The sequence below is a fragment of the Glycine soja genome, chromosome 10 (genome assembly GCF_004193775.1).
Source record: "Glycine soja cultivar W05 chromosome 10, ASM419377v2, whole genome shotgun sequence".
Classification (NCBI taxonomy): domain Eukaryota; kingdom Viridiplantae; phylum Streptophyta; class Magnoliopsida; order Fabales; family Fabaceae; genus Glycine; species Glycine soja.
Window position 1 is genome coordinate 46,101,623 of NC_041011.1, and position 14,390 is coordinate 46,116,012.

The 14,390-nt window shown below is 30.6% G+C and overlaps 1 protein-coding gene and 1 long non-coding RNA gene across 3 annotated transcripts; one reads left to right on the plus strand and one right to left on the minus strand.

Annotated features, from left to right (window-relative positions):
* The first annotated feature begins 717 nt into the window (after positions 1–717).
* LOC114372273 lies at positions 718–4,133 on the plus strand. 2 transcript variants are annotated; one of them, XR_003658192.1, is made up of 4 exons: positions 718–945; positions 1,884–2,073; positions 3,309–3,459; positions 3,818–4,133. It is a non-coding gene; the product is annotated as an uncharacterized LOC114372273 (long non-coding RNA). The 2 variants fall into 2 exon arrangements; XR_003658191.1 differs by having other exon boundaries at positions 719–945; positions 1,884–2,067.
* A 1,815-nt stretch (positions 4,134–5,948) lies between these two features.
* LOC114369244 (ATP synthase subunit d, mitochondrial-like) lies at positions 5,949–8,865 on the minus strand. Its single transcript, XM_028326434.1, has 5 exons — positions 8,598–8,865; positions 8,098–8,179; positions 6,636–6,700; positions 6,427–6,513; positions 5,949–6,350 (listed from the first exon to the last, which is right to left on the minus strand). The coding sequence occupies exons 1-5, from the start codon at positions 8,766–8,768 to the stop codon at positions 6,249–6,251; spliced, it is 507 nt and encodes a 168-aa protein (XP_028182235.1). The 5' UTR covers positions 8,769–8,865; the 3' UTR covers positions 5,949–6,248.
* Positions 8,866–14,390: the final 5,525 nt, after the last annotated feature.

Below are 14,390 nucleotides of genomic sequence, written 5' to 3' on the forward strand. Positions count from 1 at the left end.
TTTATAGACATAGATGTGAGATTAGTTGTTCATGTGGGACTAACGGCTAAGCAAAGTTTATAACAGATTTAAATGTTTTTTTATCATCACTTAAATACCTTTTTATCTCTCAAATATGAGATATGACTTTTTTAATCCCTTAAAATAAAATTTGTATATATAAAATCATTTTAATTAATTTATATAATTCTTAAAAAATAATTAATTTAGCTAATCACATTAAATTTATTAAATATTTATGCTATTTTTTCAAAGTTATCCTCAATTTTAGTATCTCAAATTTATTAAATATGACTTTTTTAGTCTTTCCTAACTGATTTTTTTTTCCTCTTTTGCATGTATAATTTGTGTTAGTTTTAACTGTAAGAGGAATTTAAAAAAGTATTTTACAAATTTTAGGTACTACAATATATAAGTTTTAATTTGGAGAATTAAAAATAATAATTTTTAAATTTGAGGGAGTAAACACATATTTAACTCTCTATAAAGATTTATAAATATTGTTGATTCTTCGACGAGACAAGCATTGCAAATAAATGACTGAGATGAAGGAGTCTAAGATGAAGTACCTATTTTAGTGGTACATCGGTGACCACCTTTATCAACCGTCAAATATACTAATAAGAAATTGAATGGCAGAGATTACTGACTTGATACCAGCTAATAACACGGAATATGTTTATGCTGTTTAGTCTTCCTATAAAAACATGATTAGGGTGAATTTATAAATTTCATTTGAGAGGATAAAAAAACCCTAGGAGAGTCGTGACCATAGCGGCGCCTCCTTCACCCTAATCGATTTTTTCTTCATGGAGTAGTGTCATAATCAGACACAGATCATGGTTGTTCTTTACTGGCACCTCCTTCACCTCTTTGTGGGGAATATTTGACTGTGAAGTTCTGTCTTTCTCCCTTGCAGAGGCATCCATTCCTCTTTCTGGATTGGTAAGTTGTTTAGAAAACTGATTCTCTAAATCTTTCCACCACTTTTTTTTTCTGGGTACTATTATTATTTTTTTTATGCAAAAATGAATGTCAGGTTAAAAGGGATTTTTTTTTTATTGTTTCCGGTTCCTTCATTTTATTGAAAAAATGTGGGTTTTGTTGGTCCTAATTTTGCAGGAAACCATCAAGATTCATTATTATTAGTTGACGCATTGGTGTAAATGTGAAACTCAAAATCCAATGTTAATGTAGATTTACAGGCTTCTGGTATTTATTTCTAGTTTTCAATTTTAAATAAGTGTTTTTTGACAAAAACAATTCTAATGATCAAATGAAAATAAATATTGCTAATTCCTTTTCTGTCATGGTTGAGATTGACATAAATTGCTAACAAGATATTGCTGAGATATGCATTGTTATGGGCTTAGAATTGAATATTGTGCCTTTCAAAAAAAAAAGAATTGAATATTATTCTTGTTGTAATCCTTGTGTTAATTTGGTATTTGGATGTTGGTGTCTAAGCAGTTGCAATTGTAATTTATGTATTTAATAGATCAATTTTAGTTGCACCAAATTTGGGTCCCATATTTACCCTACCATTTTTCTTGGCATTGCAATTCAATCAATACGAAAAAAAAACATATTTGCTCCCCTGTTTTGGCACAAATACGTTTTACTTGTTCTCTTTTAGATTTGTGAATTAGTATGTCGGTTACAAACATTTTGCTCCGCAGTGTGTTATTTTGGTAAATCACTTTTCTTTTTTGATTTTGATTTCCTTTGATTTATCTATCTATTAATTAATTGGTTTTAATTCTCAATCTACTTATTTATAATATATTTAATTTAAAAATCTAATTGTTGTTTTATTATAGTCTTGGAATTTTAGATTGTTAACATGTTAAGCTTGTATTGAATTTTGTGTTTCTAATTTTCAGGTTCTAACAACTAATAACGGAGGACAATCTTTCATAGACTGTTCTAAATATGAAATCATTTGGCAGTGGAAGGAGGAATTCGGTGCTAGTTTTGGGAGCTACTAAAAGAATTAAAAAGAGCACCATCTATTACAGTATTTTGAGATGGATGAGTGTTTGGTGTGCGACATGTGTAGAACCTTTGGTAGGGGTATGCATAATTCTTTTTTTTTTTTAAATTTAAAATGAACTCAACCGATTTCTTTTAAAAAAGATTGGTTCTTAATGCAAATTTCTGAACTGGTTTAGAGAATTGATTATGAACTGAACAATTTTTTAAGACCAATTCTGAACCAATTTTATATTAAACTTATTTTAAACCAGTTTTAAAAATCGAACTGGTTTTGAACTTGTTCAAAAAACTAAACATTAAAACTGTTTTTTTAAACCTTTCTTTTTAAATTTGTGACTCTAGTTTTTTTGTTCTTTCTTGACAACAAATATACGATATTTTAAATATATATGAAGTAGATGTCATTATCAACTTTGATTTAAATATATCAAAAAACTGAAGGGAGGGATGTCATTATCAACTTTGATTTAAATACATATGAAGTAGATGTCATTATGAAGTGCGGAATTACACAAGTAATGGATGGAATGGTTACTTATGAAAAGAAGAAAGTAATAATAAATCTCTAGCATATCCAACACAATCAAAGCATATCCAATTTTAGAGAGTTACTTTTGAGGATATGCTAGAGTGTCATTATTGCTTCCTTCTTTTCTTAATGTAACTATTCCATCCATTGTTTTTGTAATTTTGCTCTTCATAATGTTATTCACTTCATAGATATTCAAGTTAAAGTTGGTAATAACATCCCTTCCCTTAAAGTTTTTTGATATAATATCTTATATCTTTGGTCAAAGGTGAAAATACTTGAGTCCCAAATTTATAAAAAAAAAGTTTGAAAAACCAGTTTTAAGTTTAGTTTTTGAATAAAGTTCAAAACAAGATCGGATTTTATAACTAATTAAGCACATAACTAGTTTAAAATCAGTTTGGCTTGTAACCGAGTCTCTAGATCAATTCACATATTTGTATTAAGAATCAAATTGTTTTAAAACATTTCAGTTCTATTAAGTTCTAAATTTTGCATACCATTAATACTTACTAGCTCATTTTATTATTAATAATAATGACTAACTTATCATTGTTGTCAAAACCACAAACTCATCCTCATTTCAAGTACTCTGGTGGTGCTAGAAATAGTCTCATTGACAATTCAATTCGTAAAAGCTTTAGATTAAATGATCTTAACCACTAAGATAACAATTAGTAACGTAAAGAAATGACATTGAACATATTATATATAAATAAATAGTACAGGATTATAGTTAAAAGAGTTCATCATCAGAATTTTAGATGGGGCTCTCAATTTTCAGATTTTCATCCATTCTGTTCTTGCTGGCTCTGACAAACTCACCATGGGCATTCCTGAGGCAAATACCCCAACTTGTAATCTGTTGCTATGTATTGAAGCCAGCATCTACATTGCACTTGGAGGAGGTTCCCACCGAGCAATGTTCTGATTGGGTAGGCTTGTACTTTCTGGTTTCTTTCAATGTTCCGATTGGAGCCATCCTCAAAACTATCTGCAATAACAGGGAGACAGTTTCGACAAGCACTCGGGAGCAATATATCATTTGAAAAGTTAATTAAATTACATCCCATCAATTAGAATTATTTGTATTATTTAAATTAAGTCATTAACGGATGCTCTTTGTTTGCATTAATTATAATTATTTAATTGAATTTCACTAAATAATTAGAATTTATTATATTAAACATATACTCAGAAAATATTTAATTGGTACTATATGTTATATGAAACGTCTAATCTAATTCTAATTAAATGAAAGAGCTAATTACATATGTATCTCCATTTTTTCAGAGATTTATTTGGTGCCCCGTCTAAGTGTCAACTTCCGCTAATTTTCTGTAGCGAAACTCAAAGTTACACTTACATAGTTATACTTGTTTAACTGGATCGATGTCCTCGGATCCACACGCACAACATCATGGAAGATGGGTTAGAGTTTCGATGTTAGAGACGAACTTGTGAGTTTACAAATTTCTTTAGAGTCACAAGAAAGATGAATTGTATTGGTTCTGAAATTGTATTTGGATTAATTCTGTTAGTGTTTATTTGGATTGTTGAATAATGAATGATTGTTGAAAGTTGAAATTGGAAAAATTGGTTTGGACTTGTTCTTGCTGTATTTCTTTATTCAGATCCTTTTAATGGGTGTCCCAAAAAAAAAAAAAGATAAGAGTATTTTAAACCAAAAAATAAATTCATTAAAAGACATGTACAAACTAAGGTGAACTAAGGGTGTTAAGGGATGAGGGGATGCAAGTGTAACAAATAATTAAAAGTTAGGGATTCTTTGTAGGACTAAAAGAAGAAGAGGATGAATGTGTAATAAAAGTATAACTGAGAGGGTGTCTCTATAATTTGCTAATGAAGTTATATTTAGTGGCTAAGTATAAAAAAGTGCAAAAGAATTAAAAGTAAATAAACATTATAATGCTATTTTACTATTATTTCTTACCTGTGACTTTAATACGTACATGTATTAAAAAAGCTAAAATAAATTAACATCTACTATCTATAAATTATGTTGTTTTAATAATTTAATATCAATTACTATTAATTTAGTTATTATTTAATAATAATTATACAGGTGTAGTACATGGCAGTAATAATTACAACTTTGTATCCTACATCATAGAATAGTTTTTAAATTTTTCCGATTTTTCAATTTTTAAAAATTTATAAATAAATCAATAATTTATCCGACAAAAAGCTTATTATAGGAGGTAACTTTAATGGCGCACCCGTTTAACCACCTTCTAAAGTACTTCATCCTAGACTCCTTCCTCCAGAGTCCAGACTGATCTTTTTTTTATTTAGTCGATATCCAATTTGTTCTTTTGAAAGAAAAAAAACACACCTAATTTAATCTCTGAAAAATTAAAAAGAAAGTTACAAAATTGTCTTTTAGAATTATAAGTATAAGATACTTTAGTTATTTTTCTTATTTTTTAGCACATAATTTATATAAAAATAAAGAAATTGTGTCTCTAGTAGAATGATGATGATGCTCGTAGAGATATTGGCAGAGCTTCAAAGGATCACTTATGGCGTAGGGAGTGACGCGGTGATCAAATACAAAAACACCAATAAGTGAGACTCAAAATGAATGCATACTTTTACTGCCTTTTTAAACGAAACTAAAAAATATGCTACTTTTTCTCTTATCTGAGAAATTACCCCAACTTCTAAGGAATTAAATGAGACTCACTTTTTTTTATATTTTATTTTTAAACAACATTTGGTATTCATACTTCTCAAATCTCCCACTGAGTCAACTCTAGTGGTTGAAAAAAATTGTAGGTTGTATATCAAAACTATACACTTATTTTTCTTATGTATATTATTAGTGAATGCTTGTGGACTCTAAATATCTTAGGTGTGGCACTTTTGAGTTTTGATGAATCGGTAACCCACGCCCTTCTAACCTGTGAAGAAGTTAAAAGATGGTGGTTTGTTTCACTGTTAGCGTTCAGGATTGATATAAGGGACGATTCTCACTTCATGGAAGGTTCGGGGATTTGTTGCATATTGGAGATGACGAGGTTGCTACAAAGGTATGTGAACTGTTATCCTATATGACAAACGCCTAATCTTCTGATTTTTTATAACAAGGACACACCTCTGAACCAACTTTTGTATAAAGCAAACTCCTTAAGGCTATGTTTGTTTCCCGTTGTGCACCCTTCAAATGACCGATCAACTAAACGAAAAAATTGTTAATTCTCACATATAATTACTTTAGAATGTGTCCGTCCATTCAAAGGATAAACCAAAAATGAACCTGTCACATGGAGTCCACCTCCAATGCAGGTTGTTATAAAGGCCAATTTTGATGCCTCCTCGGTGAGGAAGGGTACTGGTACGAGCAAGGGCCTGATCTTTAGAAACGTGAACCTGTCACATGTTCTTAATGATACCATTAAACAAACAGAAATCGATATTTTCCATTAGGGGGCAGACATATAATTTATTAAGACTAACGCAAAACAACATTTTCTTCAAATTGTCTCCGGACGGAAACCTTATCAGCAGTTTCGCCGACGACCACAACCGCACTTTGTGGATAAGTCTCAAGTGATTAACTACAGTACCACAAAATTTCAACACTGTAATATAAGAACCTTTGAACTGAAAAAGAGAACCGAGTTACAAAGAATTCAATGTAGTTGTTATTATTAAACCAGCAAGAACAACATCAACCTCTGATGGTTTGCTAATTGAAAAATCAATAGCCCCAGTTATCATTTCTGATCTCATCATCAAACTTCTTCCTCAGCTCAGGATGTTTTTCAAAGTACTCATCTGCCGTCATGGTACTGAGCTTTTTCTGTGAAAAAAAAATGACAGTATGAGAGTTTTTTAAAATTGTATAAAACTGAAAAGTCTGAGGTGATTTTTATTACCTTCAACTCTTGTACTTCAACAATTTCCTTTTCCAAACGCTCAGACTCCTTCAGAGATTTCTCCTCTGCTTCTTTAAGCTCAATCAACTGCAGTCAGACAACACAAATATATAGCAAAATTAAATGTAATGTATTTGAATAAAAGATTTTTCTTATGGCTTAGGAGAATTTAAACAAAATATGAACTAAAGATTTGACCAAGTTCTTACTAGGGCATCAAATTTAGTCTTGTATTGAGGAGTTACTGTGTCAACAAACTTGGGGACCTCAATGCCTGTAAAAAGGCATTGCACGAACATTAAATATTGAACTAATAGCAGGTAAGACAGTAAAATTATAACAGGAAATATTGGTTGTAATACACACATATATATGTGGGCATATCAAGTTAATCTTGACCATCCATGTAAGATAGAATAGTCATGATTAGATTAACTTCTCAAGCTCTCACCTGATAGACTGCCTACATATATAGTCAGAACGAGACACTCACACATGGGGAATTCAGTAAAAATTTCAACAAAAAATCTTCTGCCCAATAGGAATCCAAATGAAGGATTCATTCCACATTAACTAATGATAAAAGGAAACTATGGTGCAAGGCTGATGTAGTATTTTACACTGTAGCTACAAGCCTATAGGAAATACATCTGCAAACTTTTATATCAAATAGTATCAAACTACATACATTTTCGAAATTCTAATACCTAGTATATAGGTATTTTCTAAATGTGAAAGCAACAGAAAAATATTGTTTCAGTTGTGCACCAGATTTTTTGTCTTGTACTTTACACTTTACAAATTGTGAAATAATCAAATAAAAAAACGTACCAAAATCTACATGTTAAATTTTGTACACTGTGCAGTCCATGTATAATTTGAGTATATTGTGTTTTAACATGCATAGTAGATCACAACATAAGGAAATCAATTAACAAGAGAAGCAACAAAAGTGTTATGGAAATATCAATTTTGGGGGATGACTTGTCAACCTCCTAATTGTATTTTTCCTAATTTCTATATGATATTCTTTGTGAAATTTTGTTTGTATAGTAAATTTGTACAATTTTTCTTTTACAACTGAGAAAAAAAGAGAGAGAGAAATATGGAATAGGATAAATGAGAGGAAAAATGAGTGGTAAAAATTGTGTAAGAATAATATAACTCATTTTGTTTATGAAAAGAATATGGTACCATTAAAGAGCAAGAAATAGACAAAGTTGAATTCATTAATATCTTTATGCACCATTCCTACTCCCACAATTTTGTATACAGAGAGAAGAGTTCAAAAGACAATACAAAAATCCTTAATTGTAGTAAAAAATGACTATATATGCAACGACTTGCAAATCAAACCAAGGTGTACAACAAAGGGCATGTTTGGAAACCCGATGATGCAAATGGAAGTTCATACATCCCAGGCATGAAATAGAGAAGTAAGAATTAATTTCATTGGAGAATGGAGATGAATGCGTTCAATTGAGCTGATAACCACACATGATAAAAATGATTGTAAGGCTGCTGGCTCATAGAAGAGAGCAAGTGCATGACAAGAACTAAACCATCAAGCAAACTAAGAACCAGTCAAACAAACTACCAGGTACTGGTATCATCAAGAAATCTGAAATATATGCATATTAAGAGCATTGACCATAGAGTTTAGAAACATACTCTCATAATGCTCCTTGTACATATCCACCAAGCGAGTGCCAATTCCTTTTCTATAGTAATCCCAGTCTATGGGTTCAGGTTCCTGCAGAATGTGAAAAACGAAAAAGCAACGGCTGAACAATAATAATAATAATAATAATAATAATAATAATAATAACTTTTTTCTCCAAAAACAAAATCAACAACAAGCATCTAACTAATTTATCACATGATCACTTCGAATCGCAAAGCCCTCTCTCTCATTCAAAACATGACGCATAGGCGTTCGACCAAAAGTGACCCGAAAATCATTTCTAAGACCATTCATAAGAGACACTAAGCGCGTGTTTAGATTAGCTTATTGCGTTGAAAACGGCTTATAATCAAAACCGACAGCGGAATAAAACAGAAAATGGTGTAAATCAGTGATGAGCCCTAAAATCAAATCGATCTAACATATAAGAACAACAGAGAGGGAAATTCGCATCGTAAATCTAATGTATAAGAAAAAGAGAAGGTACCTGGCTGAACTTGGTTTCGAGTTGGGAGTTAACCTCGTCGAAAGCGCGACGGAGATTGGAGAACTCCCTGCGAGCCTCATCGGAGACGAGAAGCTTCGCCATTCCATCCCAATCGATGTTCCTTCCCACCTTGAATGCTACATCGGTTACTTTCTTCACCGTTCCGCTCATTTTCACCTGCGATTTTCTCTTCTTCTCCCTAACGCGATTCTGATTCCTCTCCTCGCTGCTTGCTACTGCGCTCCCTTTCACACCCTCCTATCATTCACTACCTTGCTTCCTCTTCTGGGCCGGTTTTTATGGGGCCGGCCCATTATAAAATCCAAATAACCGTAGGCCCCTACTATCAACACCCTGTTTACTATTGAAACCCCCACCTGAAGACAAAAATACTCTTTTGGCATTTAGTTAAAAATGCTCTTGCTGAAAACATGTTTCCTTTGATTATTCTACACATTGGAAACTTGGTTTCATTGTATTATGTTTTCTCAAAAAAAAAAAAAAAAGACAGCGTAAACTTGCATTTACTCGTGTTGATTTTATTTTAAAAAAAATTAACAGAAACTTGTGTATAGAGTTATTTATACAATACCCCCCCCCCCCCAAAAAAAAAAAGAATTAGTTATATGATGGAAATTTGTTTTAGTTGTTTAAATATTTTTATGAAATAAAACAACATAATAGAAACATGCTAAGATGAAAACATGCTTCTGTTGATTTTGAATAGTAATTTTTTGGATTTTTTTAATATAATGTAAGCATGTGTTTTTCCTGTGTTTTTTTTTTTAACTAACAAAACTTGTATATATAATTAATTATACAATGGAGATTTGTTTCAGTTGTGTTAATTTTTTTTGGAATAAAAAAATAACAAAAGAAAATTATTTTTTTGAAAAAAAAAATAGCACAGCAGAAATAAGTTTATGTTGAGTATGAGGAATTTACACCTTGAAACTCAAGGAAAACAAATTTCTGTTGTATATATTGAATTCACACCTCTACTAACAGATGAAAAGTTGAAAGGTATCCATAGTCATTTAAGGGGTGTGGTTGTGTGTATAGTACTGCCCCCATAAACTTGTGGAAATTTAGTGGGTCATCAAAGGCCCAAACAAATGACAAACTAATCATAGATAATAGTATTAAAAGAGAATGTGCTTTTAGCGGATGTACTGGTTGTGTCAGAATCGAATCTAGGTTTAGATTCGCTTTGCTTTCTAAAGCAAGCATGTGCGTTGTGGTGTCTTTTAGTTGTACATTGTTGTATTGCTGCATTGGGCCTATATGTGGGCTTATATGGTTTTCCTCTTTGTTGCTTTTATCAGTATAAGGCCCTACTTGGGACCAATAACAAAACAAATAGTAAAATAAGAAAGTTAAATTATTGTGGTTGTCTTCTCATAGACACGTAGAAAGCGAATAGCTAGAGCCTAGAGAGGCCTACAGTGCTGATTAAAAAAATGAGTTCGTTGAGAAGGTTATCTACTTATCTTTGAGTTGTGAACATTTGTCGGTTATGCTATAGACTCGTAATAAGTTCTTTAGCTAATCATAGACACTATATTGAATTTAAAGCTAATAAAGTACGTAAAACGCAGACTCAATGTTTCTTTCAATGCATGAATATATAATAAGCGAGTAATTTCCCCAATTTCAACATGGAAAACCCGTCAAGGAGGTCGAAAGCCAAAACTCAGACTCAAACTCTACAGCCATTTGTAGAGTCAAAAGATGTGAACACAATATTTCCTTTGATTCCGTTTAACATGTACGTCCTTGATTAGCTGCTTCCATCTTGTATAATGAAGTCTATTGTTGATAGACATTGTGTCGTCAACTTATGTGCTCCATAGCATCTGATTTTCATGTGCTTTCCATGGCTTCATTTTTGTTAGCTACGATACATTAAAATTGCAAATTGCAATGCAAATTGATAATTAAAATTTGTATATGAATATAAGATGTTTAAATCTTGTAGGGTTAATTAAGATCAAATCGCATTCACTAATAAAGAAATAAGGATTCTTAAAAAATGTTAGTGAAATGTAATGTTAGTCATGCCAAATGCAAAGTAACGGAACTCTAAAGATAGATGCAAAGACTTTCATTTTACAAGTTTTCTTAGCTTCATTTCCTTATGTTTGGCTTTGCCCCACAAGTGTTTTGTTTTGTTCATGTCTCTTGTTGGTTTAGTATATTTTCAGGTTTCTTGAGCATAGAATTAGTAGTGGTGGGGGGTATCAACATAATTGAAATGTTAATTCCTGTTGTGATGTCTTTTTTAAGTCTGCTTATTTTGCCTAAAAAATGCCAAATATTCTAGATGTATGCTCGTGTGTATGCAAACTCGTGAAATAGTCATATTTCAAATTTTTAAAAAAATATATGCTCTTCATTTTCTTCCTATAGGCTGCTCAATTACTTATGATCTCCTTGACACGTCAAATTGAGGGACTAAGACACAATGGAGATCTTGTACCTAAAATCATGTACTATGTCTTTTCTCTTTAATTGCTTTACCTAGCCAACTATACACACACAACTTTCATATTGTGCTTTCTTCTGGTCCTTCCCTCCCCAATCGTATTCTGTACTTCAACACTATTATTAGTTATATTAATATAATTAAAATTCTATAAGACTTGATTGAGTGCAACTTAGAATGCTGTTGATTCCATGTGTAAGTAACCAACTCAAACAAGTACGGGTACTACTCATACTTTTTTGACGGGGTAGACAATGACAAGTAGTGCTTATAAAAAAAAAATGTACAGTAGTGACAAGTAGTGGAGATGTAACTAACTAGGCGTATACAAAAATATCTCCGAAATCTTAAGCTCTTGAGGTCATTGTTGATTGGCCATAGGATGTCACCTTAGAGAATATTAAGCTATACATAATGTTGATTTCCACAGATTGAATATCATCATCAGTTATCCAAAGCTAGAAGTGAAATATCAATGCACTAAGTCACTAACCCCTTCTCCCAAAAAATTCAAGGGTTTCACACGCATAGAAAGTTTCATAAAGATTAATTAGGGATGAAGATGTAGAAAGAAATATTAACCAAGACTAGACGGTCATGAAGGCTGCTAATTGACGACGTTGGCATTGCAGGTCAAGTTTTGCTAACTTGAGTGGTCATTTTCATCTTTTCAGCTTCTGGTATGCTTACAATATTTCATTTTCTAACAGCCATTTGGCGTTGGTATAGTTCAAGCTATACCGTAATTTGGGGGAAGCACTAGAACAAGGCAGACTCAAATCAGTAGATGGATGGACTTGGACAAGGAAGCATGGGAAATAATCATAACTAACAAGACAATCAAGGATTAAGAATAATACAAAAACCCATAGCGTAAATGGTTCCTAATACGAAACTAACCATATATAGGTTTAATTAAGAACACTTGTCACGTCTCACAAGCAATATATATGAGCCAACGGTTTATATATATTGTATGTATTCTGATTCGATCAACTGAAAGTGTGTGTATATACATTAATTACTTCCATTCGTGTGGATTGCCTAGCTAGTGCGAAGAAATTTCTGATTTTATCCATCACTTCAAGTGGATAAACTAGTTATTCACCATATTGCTTTTGTTAAGGTCATGAATATATATGTTTAGTCAGTTTAGGGGGGGAACCTAACAGGATCGAAGAATCTTCATAGCACATGCTAATATAAGATTCAAGTTCAATGGATTGTTTATCTTCTTGGTTAATTGATTGCTACTTTTGAAAAGTTTGTCGCTCTAATTATGTAATGTTGTAAATTTTGATAATATTAAAAAATAAATGATACACAGATAAAAGGAAAAAAATAATAGAAAGAATCTTAAACACAAACAAGTCATTATAAGATTGAAGACTTGGATTAAAATTGTTTAAAGGTTTTTTCAACAAGCATATTTGATCATTTGATTACTTTAAATTAAATCTTCAAGTTTTTTTTAAACATTAAAGTTATTTTTCAAGTTCTTGAATCAATATAATCAATTACCAAAAACAATCATATAAGTTTGAAATTGCTTCAAAGAGCATGTTTTGAACAATTACATATTTTGAAAATAACCCTTAACGGTTAACATGAATTTTAACACGTTTAAACTACATGAGAAACTTTTAAAAATATTTTATTAACAATCATTCTTAATCATTTGATTCTTGATATACACTTATTAATTCTTATAATTTTTGTCTAAATTTTTGAAAAAGGTGAAACATCCCTTGTAAGAATAAAAATGTAGTATCTCATGATTCTTGAAAGATTCAAACATAAAGGATGAAAGATTTCAAAGTATAAGAATGTTTTATTGTTATAAAGGATTTAAAAATAATGAAACTATGTTGTTTGGGAACTAAAACTTAAGCACAAGAAGTGCTGAATGTGTGTAAATCTTAGTTGTGCAATTTTTTCTTCCCTTATTTCTTTACTTTTATTGTATTAATTTATCATGATAGAAATCTTAATTATTTATTTTTTCTCTTTTTAATAAAAGTTTTAATATATTATCATATTTATCATATAAAAATAAATTAAAGTGTATTAAAAAAAAGTTTATAAACTCAATTCAGTCCCTTCTTAAATTGATTGAGGCCAGTTGGATAACAGGAAGATCGTGCTAATACTATATATACTTACATACGTAACTTAAGAGTTATTAATTATATAGATGCAACTGATTCGGAATAACAAAAATAGTAGAAGAAAAACTATGGCTTTTGGAAAGATAACATTAATCTTACTTCTAAAGTTTTCTTTCCTTATTCGGGTATGAATTACAATATCTCAAGTGTTTGAGAAGATAAATAGATATTAAGAATATAATATTTGATTTGACCTTTTTAAAATGAAAAATACATAAAAAAGAATTATTCACAGTTGATTTAAATTAAAATAATTCAAAATTTTAAGAAATAAATCTTAATATATTAATCCTTGTAAATGGAGTTCGAAGGATTTGATTATATGTGTAAATTAAGGTTTTTCCTCCCTCCAATTTCACTTTCCATGATGAATTTAATTTTGATACATTATTTGTGTAATTTTTTACACGTTGAAGTTTCACAGTATGAAAATAAAAAGATTAAATATCATATAAATAATTTAAAACTTAAATCTTAAGCTTTTGAATTAAATCGTGACATATGATCCACTTATATAATTATTTATTACCTAATATTTATATGGAAGGCACTGTTATTACGATGCCGAGACCGATACCATATACACGGTATTTGAATTAAGTCCTTATCTTGACGTTGAATCATAGCATCACAATCTTCCAGAAGGAATACCGGTCAGTCTGGTTTGATAGGTCTAGAGTCTAGTCTGTATAGATTGTATTAGTCCGCAAAATAAAACAAATTGTAATCCCATTGTTTTTTTTTATTTACAAACTAATTTATATATATATATATAGTATTAATTCGATATAGCATATCATTAATATGATATATTATAGTGTTAATATAAACCTTTAATAGTATTAATCAATAATTTAATTATTATTAAATAAAACTGATCTATACTAATTATTATAGAAATAAACTTAATTATCAGCATTCCTTTCCTACCATTATATAATTTTTTTTATAGAGTAGGGATAATAAAAGCATGAAATTCCTAAAGATGATCGATCGGGCTGGCTAGCTATAATTAAGTTCATATTAAATGAGAATATGGTAATATTAGAATTTGACCCTTTAATGTATTTTCTGAAAACTCTTAAAAATTAAACAATTTAAATAAAAGTCAAACTGTCTTATCTCTCTCTTTTCATGTTC

What these genes read in the sequence shown, in the direction of transcription:
- LOC114369244 (XM_028326434.1), bottom strand. Translation starts at nt 8,768, where the DNA reads ATGAGCGGAACGGTGAAGAAAGTAACCGATGTAGCATTCAAGGTGGGA. An exon ending in GTACAAGGAGCATTATGAGA is followed by an intron (nt 6,701 to 8,097) that starts GTATGTTTCTAA and finishes GCCTTTTTACAG; the next exon opens with GCATTGAGGTCCCCAAGTTT. An exon ending in AGACTAAATTTGATGCCCTA is followed by an intron (nt 6,514 to 6,635) that starts GTAAGAACTTGG and finishes GTCTGACTGCAG; the next exon opens with TTGATTGAGCTTAAAGAAGC.